This window comes from Lissotriton vulgaris, chromosome 8 (genome assembly GCF_964263255.1).
Source record: "Lissotriton vulgaris chromosome 8, aLisVul1.2, whole genome shotgun sequence".
NCBI classification, from domain to species: domain Eukaryota; kingdom Metazoa; phylum Chordata; class Amphibia; order Caudata; family Salamandridae; genus Lissotriton; species Lissotriton vulgaris.
In genome coordinates, this window is record NC_141696.1 from 1,286,152,648 (window position 1) to 1,286,174,759 (window position 22,112).

General features: G+C 48.5%; 1 protein-coding gene across 1 annotated transcript in view; it reads right to left on the minus strand.

Annotated features, from left to right (window-relative positions):
* Positions 1-13,929: 13,929 nt before the first annotated feature.
* Positions 13,930-22,112, minus strand: part of MPHOSPH8 (M-phase phosphoprotein 8) — a 284,316-nt gene continuing 276,133 nt past the window's right edge. Inside the window, exon 14 of the mRNA XM_086935216.1 lies at positions 13,930-14,935. Coding sequence (XP_086791342.1) covers positions 14,894-14,935 — 42 coding nt within the window. The 3' untranslated portion in view covers positions 13,930-14,893. The remainder of the gene's footprint in view (positions 14,936-22,112) is intronic.

Below are 22,112 nucleotides of genomic sequence, written 5' to 3' on the forward strand. Positions count from 1 at the left end.
CAGTTACTTTGACTGTCTTTAGGAATCTTTCTATAAGATCTAGGGCAGTGCTTCCCAAACTTTTGACTTCTAGCTACCCCCACTTAATCAGTACTGGAACCAGTTCTTATTGAAATCCAGGGAAGGGGGGTTAGGTGGGGAACTCCCACATGTGTCATTACTGGAAGCCGGGGACCCCGGCCTTTCACTGTCGAGGATTTGAACTGCAAAACAATAAACATAAAATACTGAAAAAGCAATAGTGACACGTATTTAATTTGCAAACATATATAAATAGTTTTGACGCCACTCATCGTCCATACTATATCCTGTTTGATGCACCTGCACTGCTCCCATGATTCAATCTGATACTAATTTAATTGATAGCCTCCAATTTCAAATGACTTTACATTTACAGTAATTTAAAAAATGTTAAATGTACATTTAGTTTCTTTATTTATATACACTTTATTAATCTGTTAATATTATGTCATTATCTAAGTAGTCGTTGACCCCCTGAGTAAGCTTTGTGGACCCCCAGGGGTTCCCGGACCACAGTTTGGGAACCAGTGATCTAGGGGGCTATGGAGACTCCTCTTCCCCCTGGTATATCATATTAGTTGCTTAAAATGTTAGCCGTTGTTTTCCTCTTTTTCTTGGGTGGTGGGGATGTCTCAGGGGCAAGAGAAGAAAGAACTTCAATTGATGGGAAACATAAGGATTTAACACCTTCGCCGAAGGGCTAATTACCCCGCGATACGGGGGGTGGGGGCCGCGCGCGGCGCTGCGGTGCTTGTGACGAGCTCGGCTCGTCACGCTGCACGGTGGCGCTGTGCTCATGACGAGCTGAGCTCGTCATGAACACGCCCGTTTTCGTGGAACGTTCAGCCCAGCATGGGAATTATCCCTGCATGGGCGTTACGCGGCGTTCATGACTAGCTCAGCTCGTCATGAGCACAGTGTCACTGTGCCTCATGACGAGCTGAGCATGTCATGAGCACTGAAGGTGTTAAGATGAACTTTGCAGAGTTCCCCTTCTCTCTTCTGCGTAATTTTGCTGTGGAATTTGGGGAAAGACTAGATGCTCCTCTCATTAATTGTTGCACGAATGGCAGGCTTTCCTCTGCATTACAATTTCCTTATCAATAGTGCCCATAGCGTTCGTAAGATCGGTAGTAATGGAGTTTATTTTACCTGGGGTGCTGTCAGGATATGTGCTCAGCTTCCACTTCGCCATTTTGAAAATCGAATGAGAATGTCACAATACCGGTACCAAGAAGGGTGGCCTAGTCTAGCCTCCTCCAGGGGCAGGCTGGATCGGTCTTCGCCCAGGCACATCCTGCAGGCAGCTTTAAAAAAAACAAAAAACGCTCAAAGTAGCTGGGTGTCCCTCCGCCTCCTGGCATGCAGGTTAGTATACCAGATGATGCCCTGGTCCCGTTGAGCCATCCAGATACCAGTTAATAGAGGGTACTTCCCATGATATGGTCTATGTCACATTGGAAGCAAATAAAGGGGTCCCCATTAGCTCCAGAACCGGCCCTGGCGATCCCACTTTCCAGTTCCATGAACACATGCATGACAAAGTGAAACATTGGAGACAGGATGCTATAGACAAACACAGCATGTTTGCTTTGCTTTTTTTCTTCTGGGATTTTGCATTTCTGCATTCGGATCCGGTCTGCATGCCTGATATCAGCATCGCCTGACATGAGCTTCCATGTTTGAGGGTGTAAAGGGTCGTTGCCTGAACCCCGAGTTCCTTTTCGATAGTAGCATTGTGGGTTCAGACCTCGAAAATATTTCACCACCATGAACCTTTCACCTTACAGACCACACACCAGAAGCAGCACAGTTTAATAGGTCTCCAACTACCAGAGGTGCTTCTTGTGCGAGCTGCAATGGGCTCGGAGTCTCTTGAGCAGTGCCGAAAAAGGAGGACAAGTCTCTCTTCTGTCTGAACACAGACCTTCCAATGGATGCTCATAGCAATTCTGCACCGCAGAAACGAGTCAGGCGGTGCAGCAGCAACATCCCATGCTATGGCTTCAGCATGGCATATTGTTCTCAGCTATGAATGTTTAGCTAAAGAAATGTGAAATGCAAGGCATTTCTGTTATTTAGACTAGGATAAGATCATGGAGGAATGGCCAGAAGGGCAACGTGGTCCAGCCTTTTCTCAGAGACAGTGTACAGTCCTCACTTCCCTAGAATAGCCACAAGAACTGTGTGTTTACGCTCCACGAATGGGGATATAGACTTGGGCAGGTTTACCAACATTTGAAGCAGTGCAACACAGCTAGCCAACTTGCTGAGCTGCGTCAAAAGGAGGGCAGGAATTTGCTATATCTACTAAAATTTGGAGCTTTCCTGCCCTCCCTCTGCGTGCATTAGTGATGGCCAATGCAGGCATCCTTGCATCGTGGTGCAAGGGTAGGATTAGGTTTGTGCAGGAAGGGACACCTTCCTACACAAAAACAATCGTCTAAGGCTTTGTCCTCTTTCAATACTTGGTGCAGAATGCACCACGCACAGAAAGAGGTAGTAAAGAAGAGAAAAACACATTTCTGCTTGTTAACGCCTCCCCTGGGTAGGTATAACATTTTGAGGCATTCCCAGGTTTACCAGTGTTAGTGTATCTGGGTATTTGCCAAAAACCATTAGTGGATGCGTGGGAACAACCACCATCCACCCATGAATTGCCTTCCCAGAGCATAGTAACGCAAGGTAGTAACTTGTGCTGCTTTAGATTACTCCAGAAATACTACACCACACAGAGCCCCACAAGGGCAGCACACACCTCTGATAAATATGGCCCTCAGTAATCTTTGCTCTCCTGCAGAAGACAACCATGCAAACATTTCCCAGATCTGCCACAGAAATGGCAGACACAAACAAACTCTGCTGGCCATACGTCTCTACAGATATTTTTTCCATTCAAGTCCTTAAGGAGGTAAATTGTGTCATGGTAACTGTGTGTCAGAGGACTGTAGTATAGGAATTCTCAGACGCTGCTTCATGTGTAGAAATTTGAGGCGACCCCACCTTCCCAAACACGCTGAACATGAAAACAAAAACTAGCAGACACAGCAGCCGTATGCTAGAACTCACCCATGGTCACAGGATAGTGCCAGCAGGTATACCAATCTCAGCAGTGATGCACCAAAACCAATACAGCCAGCCATTTGCTAAAACATTTAAAGAAATTTAGAAATAACAGGGAAGATGACTAATCGTTGTCGATTAATGCTAACGGTGTGGCTTTCAACCTATAAAAATTCTCCTTTTTACTCTCAAATTACAAAAAGCAGCTGGAAGACCTGTAAAAGAGATGTAAGGAAAGCAGATGAAAAGTAGTGTTGCAGGAAGTAGGAGAGCGGTTAACCCATCACATCCTTGACCATGGAGGACGTCAGTCTGCATTCAAAGAAAGCAATTACAACATTTCATTATATATTGAAAGGTTGACTGTGCTAACAATTCTGTAGGTAGGGATGCCATGTCCCACATTACTCAGGCTACTTAGAAACTGTTTAATGTTTTTTGTAAACAATCCAACATGTGCGCGGCTTGGCCATAAAAACATCCACTTCACAAAGTCTCAGTAGAGTACCATCATATGGATGGACGAAAATCAAATTACAGGTACAACTGCATGCGGGGTGGAAGTGCACGTTTATGAGACAAAAACTCCTACAAATAGAGGGAATTTGTATACCACATATCAGGTCCTAGACATGTATTTACAGTTCTACAAGAAGAACCAAGTTAAACACCATTGACAAGTAGCAAACCCAGGTTATTAACCTCAAACATGTGTGGCTGGGGCGTGGCCAAGATGGCGACCATGTTATGTTAGAACTGTATTTCTTGAGCGCACGGCTACCCAGATCGGGTGTCCCGGCGCTTTGGCAGAGAGTCCTGAACACAACCAAGAAAAACCCAGCGGCAAAAACACTGTAGGCCCACCGGTTAGGTGGAGAAAAGGAGCGTCTTGAGCTCCTTTCTGAAGGCCAGGAGATTATTAGCCTTGCGGAGTGGTAGAGGGAGCTCATTCCACAATCTGGCCGCCATGTACTGGAAAGACCGGCCTCCCATCCGCACACGTTTGATCACTGGTAACTCCACTTTAGCCAGGTCAGCAGATCTCAAACTCCTCCGGGGAACGTAGAGAACAATCCGCTTCCTGAGGTAAGCTGGGCCAATGCAGTGGAGTGCTTTAAACGCCAACGTGAGGACCTTGAAACTAATTCTGCTGGGGATAGACAGCCAATGCAGCCTGCCACGCAGTAGAGAGGCACTGGCTCTCCGTGGAAGGCCAAAGATGGCTCTGGCCGCCGAGTTTTGGACAACTTGCAATCTGGATACCAGATATTTAGGCAATCCAGAGAAAAGTGCGTTAGCGTAATCTAAACGCGAACCCACGAGTGCTTGCACGATGTTCTTGCGATATTGAAGGGAAAGCAGTGGGAGAAATTTCCTCACCATCTTCAAGATACCGAAACATTTCCCCGCCAGGCCCGTGATGTGGGGACGAAAGGAAAGACTATCGTCGAATACCACACCCAGATTTTTTACTTGGGCAGATGGTTTCTCAGGGGGGAACATGTCGGAAGGCCACCACGATTTCCAGCCAGGGTCCTCAGCACAACCAAAAAAGAGCAGCTCGGACTTATCCGAGTTACATTTCAGGTTCTGGTGCTGAAACCATGCAAAAACAGCACTCAGGCAGTCTCTGATTCTGTCGCCATTAAAAACCTCTCCCTTCCTGCAGGTGAACAGGAGCTGGGTGTCGTCAGCGTATGAAATGACCCGGGCTCCAAATGCCTCTGCGACCTTCGCCAAAGGGGCCACATAAATGTTAAAAATGGTGGGGCTCAGGATGGATCCTTGAGGCACCCCCACATCTAGCGAAGGCATTTCCGCGGAGAACGGAGGAGCCCAGATCACCTGTCGACGGTCGGTTAAGAAGGATTGAAACCAGTCCAACACCGTCCCCCTCAGACCTACCTCCCGAAGTCGTAGGTTTGTGAAGCTCCCGTCCCGAGTCCCCGTTCTGACCGTTCATTCACCCTTAATACCTCAAAATAAGCGTGATTCGTGCCCAGCACAGCAGGGGCATCCATCGCCCACATTTCTGGCCAACGAGAGCCCGCGGAACTGCCCCTACGCGGCGCCCCGTCCCAGACGTACCGAACCCTGCCGACCACCGCTGTGAAATGGCGTCCGGGATTCTGGTGTGATCTGCGCCTCCTGCCAGCCGCGAGAGTATACCAGACGGCGGCTGGCCCCCGGAGCGCTGACGACGCCAAGTGCCCCCACAAGGCAGCGGCCGACGACCTAGCAGCCTGGTGGGTGCACCCCGAGGCGGGCGGTCGCGTGCAGAGACTACGCTACACTAGATAGCGTGAAGGCCTGAGGCCTGGCTCCGGAGCACGGACGAGGGAGACACCGGGGACAGTCCATACTCCTAGCTACACACAAGGGACAGTGTGTTTACAGCGACTGGGACGGACCCCTGAGACACGGCACCACACGCTTGGCCTGCGCCTGTAGACCCATGCTGACGGCGCTCTGTGCCCCCACGGAACAGCGGCTGATGACCTGGCAGCCTGGTGAGTGCGCCCAGAAGCGAGACGGGAGGTCGCAAGCAGAGACCACGCCGCACCGGACGGCGTGAAAATCGAAAATCTGTGGCCTGTCTCCGAGGCACAAGCGCGGGAGAAACCGGCGGGAGGGGGGAGACACGCTCCTAGATACACACGAGGGACAGTGAGCCTACGGAGACTGGGACGGGTCCCTAGGGCATGGCGCCGCGCACCTAGCCTGCGACTGTAGATCCACGCACGGACCGGGCCCTACCACGACACACACGCCTGGAGTGGCACCAGCGGCCTAAACTGGGGCACTGTCGGGTGCGCAGGGGTGAGGGGGAGCCGCCGCCAAACGACTATGCCTGGGGGCCCGGAGAATACAACGTCCTGCCGGTGCTGCGGGAGGGCTGAGTGGACGGAGCCGGGACTTAGCCTGCGAGTGACTTCGGTGAGCTCAGCGAGGGGACGAACCACTTCAGGCCGCTTGCGTTGCACGCTTGCCCTACAGGAGTCCAGTGAAGCAGCGGCGGAAGACATACCTGCCTGGAGTGGAGCCTGGCCTTGGGCCCTTGTCACGCCGGTGCCTGGAGAGCACACCCCCACAGGAAAAGGCCGCCACCTGCCTCCCGGACCTCTGCGGCCCCACCGGGAAACGGTACTGGGCACATCATGGCGACGGGGGCCCGGGGTAACCGTTGCACCATCACAGACATGCTGGTGAAGGGTGCTCCTAAGGGTGAGAAGAGCCCATCGCCCCCGACAACAGCGAAGGACAATCCGGGGCAAGAGGATGGTGGGCCCACATTACCAAATCGTTTTTAGAGACCCTATTCAACTCCCTGAGGGAAGATTTTCAAACTCTAAAGCAGGACATGGCTGGGGAGTACCGCAAATTGCGCCGAGATGTGGATGGCCTAGGGGAACGCGTGGCGGCGGTGGGGGAAGCAGATCAAACCAGGAGCGAGGAGGTGGAGCAGCTACAACAAGAGGTTGTCCGCCTGCGTGAGCAGCAAGTCGACCTCCAGGTGCATACGGAGGACCTCGAGAACCGCTCTCGAAGAAACAACATAAGAGTCAGTGGCATCCCGTCCAAAACAGAAGGGAACGATGTCGCCCAATTCTTACAGGGACTGTTTCGGGAGATCCTAGGAGAACCTGTGGAATTTTACATACGTATTGACAGGGCGCACAGAGTGGGCCTGGCGCACTGCGCACCTGCCCCCCACCAGATATCCTAACTTTTTTGCCTGACTTTCCGTTGAAGGAACGGATCCTGCAAGAGGCGCGCCGGAAGCAACCCCTCCAGTACCAGGGCCACCCGGTAGCGCTATATCAAGACCTCTCAGCCATCACCTTGCAGAAGAGGAAAGCATTCCAAATAGCCAGTTCCTGCGCGACAAAGGGATTCCGTACTCCTGGGGTCACCCTTTCGGCTCATTTTCAAGTGGAACGGAGCCCTGCAGCAGCTCAGATCCCTGCGGGACACATGTAAGCTACTAGGCATTGAGTTGGACGAGGATTCTGGAAAGGATGACGCACCTTTACAGTCATCGCAGAAGAAATCACAGAGACCCTCGCAGGATGGTCGGCATCGAGTGGGTAGCAGACGCTCGCCCACAGCTTCTCTCAAGCCGGACCCACGAACGATGGCGCAGGTTGCAAGCAGCAGCCGTCCAGGAAGTGCACAAAGACACAGCGGCGATGGGTTAGTGCAGCAACCATAAGGGGGTTTTCTTTGCACCTGGAACAAGCGGGTGGGGGGGGGGGAACTGGTGGGGGCCGAAGGGATTGCCACTGCCACACACTCCTCCACGTAACGATACCTCAGGCCTGAACTGTGTACTAATAGGCCTGGGACTATGACATTTTTTTGAGAGTTTCTGGTAGGTGTTAGGGAGGGAGGAAGGTGGGTGGGGGGGGGGGGTTGGAGTTCAGGAGGCGGTGGGTGGGGGGGAGGGAAAGAGGCTCTCAGTTGGGGTCACAGTGAGCATGGGTGGAGGACAAGAGGGGGCTCCGGGGGGGTTGACGCGGTTGGGAGGGGCAGCTGGGGGGTCTGGGAGTTGGGTAGGGGTTTGGGGGGTGGGCAGGGGTTGGAAACAGTGTGCTGGAATGGTCAGCGCACTCACATGCGCCGCATTGAGCTGTCATTAACCTCACGTAGCGCCCTCTACCCCTTGACTCCGAGATGACGGACACTGCCCTGAAAGTATTGACCCTTAACGTGAAGGGCCTGAAAAATCCTATCAAACGAAAGGCGGTGCTCTCCTATCTGGAAAACTCGGGGGCTGAGATTTGTTTACTCCAAGAAACTCATTTACTCACAAAGGACTGGCACAGGATGCGGTCCCGCGCTTTCCCCCAACAATTCTTCTCTTCTCTGCCGGAGAAAAAAGCAGGGGTTGCAATTTTAGTGTCTCGGCGCTTCCTGGGACAGATCAGAGATAAAGTAAGGGGAGATTAAGGGCAGGCTCCTAGCCTATAGCCTCCTGATAGGTGGCCAACAGCTGACAGTGGGTTCCCTGTACACACCGAAAACGGGGCAGGAATCCTTTTTAAAAGGTGCGATCTGAGGCGCTTCGATCCCCAGACCCCCTCTTGCTTTTAGGGGGAGACCTCAACTTGGTGATGGACACTAACACGGACAGGTCTGGGCACAGATATGGGGATACAGGCACTCTCTCTCAGGCGGGCAAGACTTGGCTACAACAAAGGGGGCTGGTGGGCTTATGGAGGGCTAAACATCCCGGGACATCACAATACTCATTCTATTCCCATGTACACCGTACTTACGCTAGGCTAGACCACTTTCATGGATCCTCCGACATGGCTACCAGAGTGGCCGACATATGCATTGTGCCGGCGGCTCTTTCAGACCATGATGCGGTAGAGCTCACAATCACAGTTCCCGGGATGGGGCGTCCCCCCGAAAGGTGGAGACTAAGTGAGACCCTCCTGCAACGCGCGGAGGTCACTCAGCAACTACGCAAATGTATTAATGATTACCTGGCCATTAATGATATTCCCGAGATTTCAGTTTCAGCCCTGTGGGGGGCCCTGAAATCGGTGACCCACAGCGAACTCATTGCAATAACGGCGGCGGAGGCCAGGGACCGTAAAGCGAAACGCGAGGACCTAACCGCCCAGGTATTTGAACTAGAGAGAGTTCACAATCGCACCGGAGCCCCCAGGGTTTGGAAGCAATTGAAGGCAGCCAGGGCCCAATTGGCAGGACTAGACACGGATAGGTCAGAGTTTGCGGCCCTGCGCCTCCGCCATACTTATTACGTGGGAGGGAACAGGACCGGCCGCCTACTTGCTAGCGCGCTGAAGGCAAAGGTCCAGCGCTCGAAGATTCAAGGTCTACGTGACGGGAATGGTGATGAAATCAGGGAGGAGGTGCAGATCGCAGAGGCATTTCAAGATTACTATGCTTAATTATACCGAGCCGACGCTACTCTGGAAACAGATGTTGATACCCACCTAGAATCTGCGGCAACCACAGCACTCTACCCGGCGAGTGCAGACGCCTTGGAGGCCCCCATTCATCTGGATGAGGTGGTGGCAGCTATATCCCGTCTCCGACCTCTCAAGTCCCCAGGACCAGATGGTTGCTCCACCGGTTTTTATAAAGCCTTTAGCCCGCTACTCGCCCCGGTCCTCAACCGGCTTTTTAATTCCTTCCACGGTTCTGGCTCCATCCCTCTGGACATGCTAGAGGCCGAGATTGTGGTATTGCCTTAACCCGGCAAGGAAACTACACATTGTCCGGCGTTTCGCCCCATCTCCTAACTTAAATTAGATCCGAAGCTCTTTACGGGCATGCTGGCTGCGTGCCTTGGGCCATGCTTGCCTGGGATAATTGAACCGGACCAATCGGGCAGTGATAACACCAAACGAATATCCATCTGGTGGACAAGGCCCATTTCCAACAGTCAGACTCGGTCCTGCTGGCCATAGACGCGGAGGAAGCGTTCGACCGGGTCGACTGGACCTTCTTACGGTGGGTCTTGGCTCATTTCAGGATAGTGGACCGCTTTCAATCTTGGATCGCAAGCTGCTATCACCACCCCAGAGCGCGGGTTCGCCTGGGTGACATGCGCTCTAGCCCCTTCGAAATTCAGCGTGGTACGAGGCAGGGGTGCCCCCCTCTTGCCTCTTTTGTTTGCTCTATATGTTGAGCCGCTAGCGCAAAAGATCTGCGATAATCCGAACATACAAGGCATCACCTTTGGAGGAGAACCACATGCGATTGGCCTATATGCCGATGATATCATAACTGCTCTTGATTGGCCGGAGAGCTCAGTACCCGCGTTCTTGGCAGAGGTGGAGTCATTTGGTGGGGTGTCCGTGTTCCGGATAAACAGGGGGAAATCACTGATTCTGCCACTGGGCAAGAATGCCCGATCACCTCCGGGCACGCCTGAGTATGGAGGGGACCTGCAGACATGATCGCAGCTCCCGCACCTGGGCATCACCCTTACCCCATCCACAGAGGCGACAGTCGCCCTCAATTACGCAAACCTCACGTCCCAGATCCGCAAAGACTTGACACGCTGGTCCAAACAACCGCTCTCCCTGCTAGGGCGGATCGCGGCACGAAGATATCAGCCCTGCCCAAGATTTTATATATTTCTCAAACTATTCCAGTGATCCCTCCAGCTGGTATCATTGCAAACCTACAGGCTGCCTTTCAATAGTTTATTTTTGGGGGGGGGGGGGGGGGGGGGGTTACGGCCACGCTTACACAAACAATTGGCATATTGGGGGATGGATGAGGGGGGTCTGGGAATCCCTAACCTCCAGCAATATTTTCAAGCAACACAGCTTCGTTATTTAGTGGAGTGGTACAGACCAGAATCGGAAAAGAGATGGTTATTTCAGGATAGGGCTATGGCCCGGCCATCCCTTTGGAATATACTGTTTCTCCGCCGGCAACATAGGCCGCGATACCTCCAGAAGTCGCCCATCACCCGCACCATCTTGCGAGTTTGGGACACAGTCGCCGTTAAAAGAGGCCTTACAACTTTCCCCTCCCCACTCACCCCTCTTTTGGATAACCCCGAGTTGCCGCCGGGCATTGATCCTCATGCCTTTTTACAGTGGCGGGGAACTAGCTGCAGATCGGCTGGTCACCTTTTCGATCTGCAGGGTTTTCTTCCCCTCTCGGACCTGTACCAGGGGTATGGCGTTGTCTCGCCCCAACTCTTCCAATATTTTCAGCTCAGACACTGGCTCACACACCCAGACTATGCCCCACTAGTCGGTAGACGTATGACGGGCTTCGAAAAATGGCTAGTGACGAAAGATTCGGACAAGGGTCTTATTATGGAACTCTACAAGATGCTTACACCCACACTTGAGGCATGTCACGCAGCGGGACAGAAACACTGGGAGGCGGAGCTGGGGAGGATACTGTCGACCCGGGAGTGGCGCTTAATTTACTATAGGGTCAACCACACAACACGCAACACTGCAGGTAGGGAGGCGGCAGTGAAACTAGCCATTTACTGGCACCTTACCCCCGTTAGGCTTAACAGAGGGAATCCAACCCATAGTGCACTTTGTTGGAGGGGTTGTGGGGAGAGAGGTACCATGACTCACCTACTTTGGGATTGCCGAAAAGTTAAGGATTACTGGAAAGCGGTGTTAGACGACATAGATAGTACATATGCTGAAATCCCGAGACTCCCGGCCTATACTCTTCTGGGTCTCCCAAACACACTCACCTTCCCCCTGAAATCCATACGGGGGCGCCAGATGGGTATTGCCATGCAGGCCACATCTCAGCACATCCTATCACTCTGGGGGACGAGCACTAGACCTACACACACGGGATGGCTACACAAAATATGGTTTACACTGGGTATGGAACGCATCCAAGCCACACTTACGCATTCAGCAGCAACGTTCCACAAACTCTGGCTACCACTTCTGTCCCTTCCCTCGAAAGAATTTAACGAAATCAGGTGCCCTAGATACCTCAGCTTATTACGCCTGACCGAGGCTCAGAATGACTCCCGCAGGCCAGATGGGGGTGCACGCTGAAAGAACTGTGCATGACTTGATGACTCTTCTGAGGATCCGGGCGCAGTGGTGGGGGTGGGGGGAGGGTGGGGGGGGGGCGGGTTCTTCGGTTTTGGTTCTTGTGGTTGTGTTTACTTAACAGGCTAAATGAGCACTGCTTATGTTTCAATGCCACATATTGGCCCATATATCACTATTGTTGCTTGCTCTGTGGAGAAGACGTGTTCGTCTGTCTCATATGCTACTTCTATATGGAGCTCTCATTGTGCACTATAATGCCTGTGTCTTTTATTGAAACTAATAAAACAAATTTGAACTTAAAAAACATGTGTGGCTGATATTTCACAGATGGGGCTTGCGGACTTTTCCTGTCTCAGTAGAGTAAGTTACTTTGGCAGAGGTGCAACTGCTTATCAGGGGAACCTCCTCTCCTACTTACATGTTAAACATCACACTTTGACACAGTGGAAAAATATGGGACCTCAAATTGCGTGCCTAAGGTGGCCAATATTTCCTAATGGGGTGGGAACAGAAACATTTTCAACTCCTTATTAGATTCTAGGCACATATGCAGTTCAACCAGAATCCCATGTGAAAGACCTTTGATAAGTAGCAAAACAAAGGTTAGAAACCTCCATCTTCAATTTTCTGTGAGGAAATAACCCAAGCCCAAATGAGGCTTGTGGGAAAACAACATAAGCTGCTTTAATTATTATGACTTAATAGATATGTGCTTTTTGGGGGGTTGCTTGGCACCTTTACATCATAAAGAACCCAGACAAACACTATAAATAGAAACAACATACCACAGATGCACAAATAGTGCACAACAATTAGCCATTTTTGCTTTTTTTATTTTTATTTCCACTTGCTTTTGTGTGTGTGTATGTGTATATATATATATATATTTATATTGAGAAAGAAAACTAAGGTTTTCGAAACGCGTCTGACAAAGCATTGAAAAATAAAAGACCTGCATTCCACGTTTTCCTGGTGTCTGTGGTTCATCCTTTGGCAGGGCGCCGGCTGGGTCGTGCAGAGAGGATTGAAGGCATCTATATATATATATATATATATATATATATATATATATATATATATATATATATATATATATATATATATATATACATACATATTTATGTGCTCACGATGTATATGTATATATACAGGCAGAGAGAAAGAAAACCTCAACATAAGTAAATCCCCACTCTAAGAAGAACTTTGTTGCAGAAGCTTGTTAAAGGAAGCAAAGGAGACACTGCTAGATATGATTACAATAGTGGCAAAAACACGTACCTAGTGCAAAACATTGGGAGATGCAGCATTGAAAAGAAAAACGAGATTAGACGTAGTTGCTTGTGGTTTGCGAAACGTGAATAGAAACTTTTAACTGCAATTAATAATAAAAAACTTATTAAAAAAACAGAGTGCATCTTCATCTTAAACACCTGTGTGGATTTAAGCCAACTGCCCTTGTGAAATTTCTGTAACTTCTTACGTTTCACAACCACAGTTTTATTTCCTGCATTTCTTGTCCATATCTGAAATTCTTAAGAAATCTATGCTGCGTCTATAGATTCTGCCTGATATGTCTTCTGATGTGACCAGCTGTGTGCCACACAGACTATCACTTTTTTCAAGGCTATTCCTTTATTTGCCTTTCTGAGACGGACATTTGAAACCAAAAGCTCATTTAAAGCTCAATTTGTAGTTAACGGACAACCATCGAAATAAGAAAAAAAGATAGTGAAAGAATTAAATAAAAACAATGCTTATATAGGGACTACTTCTGTGTCGGTCCTGATTGTAAGGTCTTGCCAAGTCTTTTGGGCTCACTGATCCCCCAGTTTCATACCCCCTTCATACTCATGAGAAGACCGCGTTTTTTTCCCCCTCAAAAATCTGTAACATTGTAGAGCAAAAGACATTTTGGTACTCATTGTGCTGTGCAAGTTGCCCCATATCTTAAAAGATAACAATGTTTCCAATATGGAAAAATCTATATTTTAAGCGCGGCAGCAATTCCACAGCAGTGCAGCGGTTTAGCGCAGTGGGCGGGGCTGAGTCGGCCAACGGATGTGCGCAGCACTACGAAGGTAGTGCGAGCGACGGCTGTTGGCCGACGGAAGCAGCAAAGGGGTTAAGGGCCAAAGTTTGAAAACTTCCACCACATCATGTGCCTTACAGTAATAGTAGATTTGATTCCATCATCGTCTTCTTAACATCTTCACTAGTCAACTTTCCATTTTCAAATTGGACCAAAAATGTGATAGAACTCAGTACTTCCTGTATCATTAGGCCAAAAATGCAACATTTTGCTAATAAAAACTACACTTTTAAATATATTTCAACCTAGTACTCTTACAACAAAGAAGCATACAGAAGTGCTTATTACATGTTCAGTCTAAAAATGTATTTACAAAAAATATTTACAATGTATCATAGCTCTTAAAGAGTACACATGCCACCATTTTAATGGTGAACTCTATACAATATGTATTGAATTTACAGGTTCTGAAAGCACAGATACATAGCTTCCTTCAAATTAATCATAGTAAACAGGTTAATAAACATACATTGCAGAACGTAACCTTATACATCACTGTTCAATTTATAAGGAAAAATGTTAGAATGGTATGATCTAAGTTTTGATTTGCATCAGAATCTTACCGTGCATCCCATTAACGAATGGCTGTCAACTGATGCACAATGTAAAAGTCAATGGGGATTCACGTTCAAGGCGCAGGAATGGAAATGTAATGAGAATTATCTCAGTATGTGAAACCTCATATACATTTTGTATTGTTTTACTGCTGTCAATTATGTTTTCTTAGTTTGTCAGAAATTTAGTAATTATATTAAAAATATAAAGCAAATCTTTAAATTAAAAGAAACTGAAGTCTGCTAAAAAAGAATTTTGCTAGTTATCACTTCAAAACAGATACAACTTAATATGGGCAACCCTCTCGAAATCAGCATTAGAGTGTGGTGAATTCCACCAAGTAACAATTAACAATAAACCTATATTTACATGAATCTGTAGTATAGTCTAACCAATATAAATATCACGTAGACGATCCCAACCAGCTCCCCATTCCAGAGACCAACAACAAACATGTACTGGTCTCCCAATGGATGAGTGATCATTGGATAAACCACATATAAATAAAAGGAATCTGAAAAGTTTCCTCGTTGGATGAAAAGTCAGACATTTCTCCACTTGAAATAAGAAGAGGCATAAGGTGGAAATTCAAGAAATCTGAATAGATCATAAATAAGTGTCCTCTGGTCCTTCACTGCAACTGAATTCTGTAGGCACATATTAACAGCTTCACCTATTTAATAAAAAAAAAAAGTTATTTCAAACAAATGCTATCTTCATACGAGTAGATTAAATAATGTGAATTACAACTGATGAATTACGACACATTCAGACAAATACAATTCTCAAATGCCCTATGCTGTTTTTAAGGTTTCGATTGCGCTGTGCTTGTGAAATCGCTAGTAATAATAAAAAACAATCTTAAAACAGGCTTACAGTCCGACCGTACTTTCCATTTGTTTGTCTGCTTGCCACTCTGTCTTCCTTGCTTTCTGTTGGTTATAGCATGCTATTTCCTGTTGGGTTAGAGTTTCTTTGTGCGTGTTTAGCTTAACAGTGGAGCCTGGACCAAATACTCCTTCCTTTGAACCGTTCATCCACATTTTTTCTCTTGTGGATCTACTTTTCTCTTTGAGATCAGGCGTGCTTGGCCATGGCTTGTCATTTATGCAGCTGTGCTCACGATTTGCATTCTTTAGACCATCCAGTGATCCCTGCATTCACCATCCTTCAAGGAACAGATGGGGCTCTAATGTTTTGTTTTTTTATAAACTTTTTATTGGCATTTGTTAGAATGACAAACAATACGACCATACATCACATTAGATCATGAACAATTGATAACATTCCACAATGCAACCTCTTTGTGTAACCCCTCCCTCCCCCTCTCTCGTCTAAGGGACATTAACTAATTTGATGTTCCATTCGTTGTTCTTGTAGCAAAGGGGAAGTGGAGATATTACCTCAATGTACATTCCATTCCCCCCATATCTTGTCCCACTTTTTGGGGCACCCCCTATTTACATAAACCTCTCGTTTAGCCAACATGCACCAGTCAACATCTCGTTCCCATTAAACGATGGTTGGTGAGTCGGAGAACCCCCATCTGCGGGCAATGCTATTTCATGCTTTATGCTTGGCCAGCATAAAGTCGGTGGCAGCCCAGAGCTGCTCCATGCGATTAAGATATGTGGCTTCCCATATATTCAGTAAGCATGTTTTGGGAGATAGTGCTATAGCAGTCCCATATACTTCTCCAACAACGCCATTTACCACCTCTTAATACATCTGGAACAGGGGGACACTCCCAGAGTATGTGATAAAACGTGCCCGTCTCCGCACACTGCCACGACAGTCCGTTGAGCCTCCCCAACCCATCTTAATGAGTGTGGTGCATGTGATATGGGATTATTGAAGCACTTTCAGTTGGACTACACGTAATCGTGACGGGACGGCCACTTCCCTAGGAGAGGTCAGTGCGTCCAGTCAGTCCTCCTCCTCTAACTCGCCAACAGATGGGGCTCTAATGTTAAACCTCCCTCAAACCCACACCCTCCCGCTGCCGAGCACTCTTTCACAGCTCCTCTCATTAGCAGTCCTCTGTCCCTAGGAGTGTGACTGCCTTTTACACACTCCCCTTCGACCAAGGCACAGGACACGAAACAACAACCTGGAATTTGGAACACTAGTACATTAAATAAAATATAGTGCAGTGTGTGTATTCCATGCAACCCTGGCAATGCTGGCGTGACTTACAATGCCAATAAACTGCATGGTATCTTATGGTACAGATGTTCTCGGTCCGTCTGGGGGTTGGGGGAGAGGGGGCGGATGAGGTAAAACTTTTCAGAACTAGTTAAAAAGTCTCAACCTTATGGGAAATAAACGATTTTTGCACAACGTTTGCAGACATTTCTTTCGTGAACCAACAGTATTTCTCCTTTGGCCTTCCTCCCTCATGTATCTTTCTCTTTCTTTCTCTTTTTAGTAACGTCCTTTCTGTTGTTTTTAAGTTGTGAATCTGTTATTTGAACCACTGTGAATAACATGTTATTGGCGCAAGTGAATGTGCTTTTTAATGGACTTCGTTAGAATAAAAAGCTATGCTGGGTGCTCCAGTATTCAGAGCTATGTAACCTGTTTTATGAAAGCAAATCTCAGATGAAGGAATATTAGTTTGCTAAGCTACCATATGAAGATTTGCCATGTGACTCCCAGTTACACACAAATCGCCGTACTAGTGGCATTAACCCAGTGATCTACCTCACTCCAATGCAAGCATGTGACCTGCCAGTTACTCTTTTCTCTACAGCAGAAACCTTAAATCAATGTACTATATTCACAGATCTCCGTCAGGAGAGGATGCTACTCAATTGCTCTCAATGCTGAGCCCAGCCTCTCTCTCCATTAGAAGGGAGCAAGCATTCGCCTGTTCCCGACAGGGCACTGATAGAGTTGCCTCCTTCTCTAAAACAAGCATTGTTAAAGCCAAGAGGTTTTGCCTAGGCAAAATCTATTGGATTTGTCAATGTTTACAGCTGCTCCACAGTTGAGCATGTAAAATTACTTAAAGTAAAAAAAAAACACAAAAAACTATGATGCGGCCAGCATCGTCAGCGTCATAGCGCTTTCCCCCCCCCCCCTTTTCAACTTTAAGTAATGTTGCACAGCCGCTAAAACAGGGTAGGCTCCTCCTAAATAGCCATTTTATTTTGCCACCAGCTCGCGCTGTGTACTGAATCTTGCTATCCTGTACACAGCTGAATCCTGGATTACTGCTGCCCCTTACAGTGCACATGTCGTGTAGGCCGGCAGGGCACCTATATCCAGCCCAACATCCACACTGTACACCCAGCAATTATTATCTCGTATTAATTTAGTGCAAACATGTTCTGGTTATCAAAGGCGTAAACACTTTCAGTTGCTTTGGAGCATCTCAGACACCTGTGGCGTGACATCTAAAGGCCATACATGGCTCTGCTATTTTTGGTGTCTTCGGTTTCTACTACTGCCGGACTCTATCATTGCTATTAGCAGGGATGATGAATGCCAACAGGGGAATGTAATAGTCATTACTGGATCACAGAGGACCCAATAAACAATGTTTGTTGTCCCCTTGCTACTTGGTTAGATGTTTAAGATCAAAGCTATTCCATACAATGCCAGGAGCAGCTGCATGCCACATGATAATGTATGTCTTCAGCTGGCTACCAAAAAGTGGACAAATTTTCCTCAAAAGATAAATACACAGCCAAATAACTGCTTTTTACAGTCAATATTACAAATAAGTTAAACAAAGCAAAATATACGTTCAATTCTGTATTTTCTTAATTATTGTATGCCACTTATTTTCACCTTGGGAAACTCATCTTTTACAAATTCAGTTACACCCTGCTATCTACCGCAGGCAGATATCGGAGACTAATTTAATAAGAAAGAGTCTACCTGACTAAGAATATATGTCTCACTCAATGGAAAGGACTCAAATGGTCCATTATACCTAGCACCTAGATGTACCAAGGTTTCTCAGGTACTGCAATTTGCTTCCATTGAGTTTTCTATCTTCTGTGGTCTAATCACAAGCAGCACATTGCAAACAATTTCTCACCACATCTTCAACTTTACTACCCATGCAGTTGGTTACCAGTACAACTGTAATGCTTCATTTTTCACTTTCTTGGGCTTCTACCCATGCGACATTCATGAGCTAGATTTATCAATTTGAAGGAACAGCTTTTACTTCTCTCTACAAAGTCTCTTCTACTTGGTAGAATCCCACGAAAGCATATCTATTTTAAATCTATCAGGCCATCCTTTGACTAGAATTAAATTGCCTGTTTCCACTCTTTTCCGTCAACTGCTTCTTCACCCACACACATCACTGGCACATTGAAATCCTACCAGTTTCACCCTTTTCAACCGCTGGCAAATGCAATTACCCATCTTCAGGCTTATCTTTCAAGTCAGACCAATATTTCATTTCAAAATTGAAATCACTCGTATCTTCTAATTGCCCCAAAATCCTGATTGTAGCCCTCTTGGAACAAGTACAGGAAAACAGCAATTGTATGACTTTTGATCTATCCTTTTCTAATGTGGAATAGCCCTTTACAATATTGAAGTGTCATCCCCCAATTTCTCTATCAATGACAGAATATTTTTCACTCAGTGCTCTTAACACAAACACACCAGCTTTTTGCCACCACAAAACTGTGACCACAAATTCCGACCTCTTAATGCTTCCATAAATAACTTTCACTTTTATTCATGCTCCTCAAAGGATACACCATCTTGGTAAAATAGTTTATGAACTTGCAATAATATTCTGTAATCCCAATAAAACGATTGAACCTCACCCATGTTCCCTGAAATTATATGGCTTAGGCATTTCTCCACATCCACTCAAACGGACATGTCTCTCTTTTAACCGAATCGAACAAGTTACTTACCTTCGGTAACGATATATCTGTAAGAAACAGTAGTTAGTATTAGATTGGTGTGGCTCACTGGTTAGAGGCGGCAGACCCGAAAGCAGAGAACGGCCCGGGACTAGGGTTCAATTCCCGACGCGGCAGGGTCGTGGACCAGGGTCAGCGGACTCGATAATTCTCGCTTCGGTGCCTACTCTAACCAGGGATCACACTCGGCAACTCTGGGCATTAGCTTGCCTCATCTCTACAACGGCCCCCCACATTCGCCGGGGATGCCTGGTTTCACCTTGGAGATACCCAGTAGGGACCATCTCACAGGGATAGCCAGGACGGGTTCCCCAGCGGTCTACAGCCCCACGACGCCTCAGGGCAGCAGTGCGCTTTACAAGGCCACATACATTACATTACAGATTCCTTACCTTTGAATATCCCCAGGCGTCAGACTGGATCCGGAAATTTTTGCGTAGCAATACCCCTGCGCGTCGTTAGGCGTCGTCTCTGGCTCCGCGTCCGTCGTCGGCGTCGTCTGCACCGGAATGGCGTCATCGGAGTACTTAGGCGCCGCCCATGCGCGCTGACGTCAGTTCTTAGACACAGCTTTTCCGTGCCAGATACGCAGAGCCATGCTAGAACCAACACTGGTGCCATGAAACTAGGGCCCTGAAAGGGGGTGACCTTAACCCTAGGTATCAGTTCGCAGAACGGGGAGGATAGGTGGGGCGGTAAGGAATCTAATACTAACTACTGTTTCTTACAGATATATCGTTACTGAAGGTAAGTAACTTGTTCATCTGAAAGAAACAGGTTAGTATTAGATTCCTTACCTTAGAATAGATACCCCAGCAAGACCAACCCCGGTGGTGGGTCTGCGAACCAATACTCACACCAGAAAGTCCTGGAGGACGGAACGGCCAAAGAAGCCATCCCTCCGGACTTGACTATCCAGGCAGTAGTGCCTCGCAAAGGTGTACAGCGAGGCCAACGTAGCCGCCTGGCAAATGTCCTGCAGGGGGACTCCCCGATCCAGGGCAGTAGTAGCCGCCGTGGCCAGACTGGAATGGGCTCGCAGCCCAACTGGAGGCTCCTTTCTAGCCAAGGAGTAGCACGCCTTGATGCATAGAACGACCCACCGAGAGATGGTCCGCTTATGCACCGCCCGTCCTTTCTTCGCACCCACGTAGCCAACAAAGAGTTGGTCATCCACCCGGAACTGGCGTGTGCGATCCATATAAAATGAAAGCGCACGTTTTGGGTCCAGACGATGGAGCCGCTCTTCATCCTTTGAAGGATGCGGAGGCGGGAAGAAGGAGGGCAAAGTGATGGACTGCCAGATGTGGAAAGCAGAGACTACCTTGGGCAGGAAAGATGGTTTTGTACGCAGCACCACTTTGTCCGGATGCACAGACAGGAAAGGGGGTTTGCAAGATAGAGCCTGGAGCACACTCACTCTCCTGGCAGAGGTGATGGCAACCAGGAAAGCCGTCTTCAAGGTGAGAAGACCTAGAGGACAAGAGTGAAGCGGCTCAAAGGGAGCGCACATCAGGAAAGCTTCAGAAAACGAGTTACTATAGAGGACTTGAACAAAGAAGGTTGATCATGCAGCCTTAGGAAGGCTGAAAGGGCAGAAAGGTAGCCCTTGATAGTTCCCAGAGCCAAGCCCTGCTGGGCAAGAGAAAGAAAGAAAAGAAGAACTTCAGAAAGAGGGGCAGAAAGGGGATCCACAGCCTTTGCTGTGCACCATGCCACAAATTTGTTCCACCGGCAGGCGTATACCGACTTAGTGGAGGGACGCCTGGCTGCCAGAATAACATTACAAACTTCAGGAGGCAAGTCAAAGGGCCTCAACTGCCGCCGCTCAATCTCCAAGCATGGAGGTGGAGACTGGACAGGTTCGGGTGGAGGACCGTCCCCTGCTGCTGCAACAGAAGGTCCTCCTGAAGAGGCAGACGGATCGGGGGACCGACTGACATATTGAGTAGCTCGGGATACCAGAACCTTCGAGCCCAGTCCGGAGCCACAAGGATGACTTGGGCCCGGTCGCGCCTGATCTTCTTCAGCACTCTGGGCAGAAGTGGTATAGGCGGAAAGGCGTGTAACAGACCGCAACTCCACTCGCAACGAAATGCGTCGCCGAGCGAGTGCCGCCTTGGAAATTCCAACGCGCAGAACTGATGACATTGCGCATTCTCTTCGGTGGCGAATAGATCTAACCAAGGCTCTCCCCACTGCAGAAAGATGCCTTGCGCCACGTCCGAATTCAGACGCCATTCGTGATCCATCGAGCACCGTCTGATGAGTTTGTCCGCCCTGGCGTTCAGCGAACCTGCCAGGTGGTGAACCACCAGGGTCACGCCCTGATGTGCCAGCACTCTGCCAGAGCCGCAGAGCCTCTTGACAGAGGGTCCAGGACCCCACACCGCCCTGTTTGTTGCAGTACCACATGGCGGTGGTGTTGTCCGTGAACACCTGCACTGCACTCCCTCGGACAGAGGGGAGGAATGCCTTCAGTGCTAGACGAATCGCCCGCAGCTCCAGAAGGTTGATATGGAGCTGGGACTCCGCCGGAGACCAGAGGCCTCTGATCTCCGCCTCTCCCATGTGGCCTCCCCAGCCCTAGAGGGACGCGTCCGTCACAACCACGTGCTCCGGTTGGGGAAGGGAGAGGGATCTGCCGTTGACCCAATCGCGGTCCGTGAGCCACCACTGCAGCAGTCTCGCAGTGCCCTCCGAGATCAGGACATGGTCGGACAGGTTTCCCTGATGCTGGACCCACTGAAACTTCAGGTCCGACTGCAGAGCCCGCATCCGCCACCGGGCGTGATGCACCAGAAGGATGCAGGAAGCATTCAGCCCCAGGAGCCGCAGCGTCAACCTGACCGAAACCCGGGATAATGGCTGAAAGATCGGAGCCTGAATATCCCGGACTCGCTGCTCGGGAGGATAAACCGGAAACTGCGCCGAGTCGAGAACAGCTCCAAT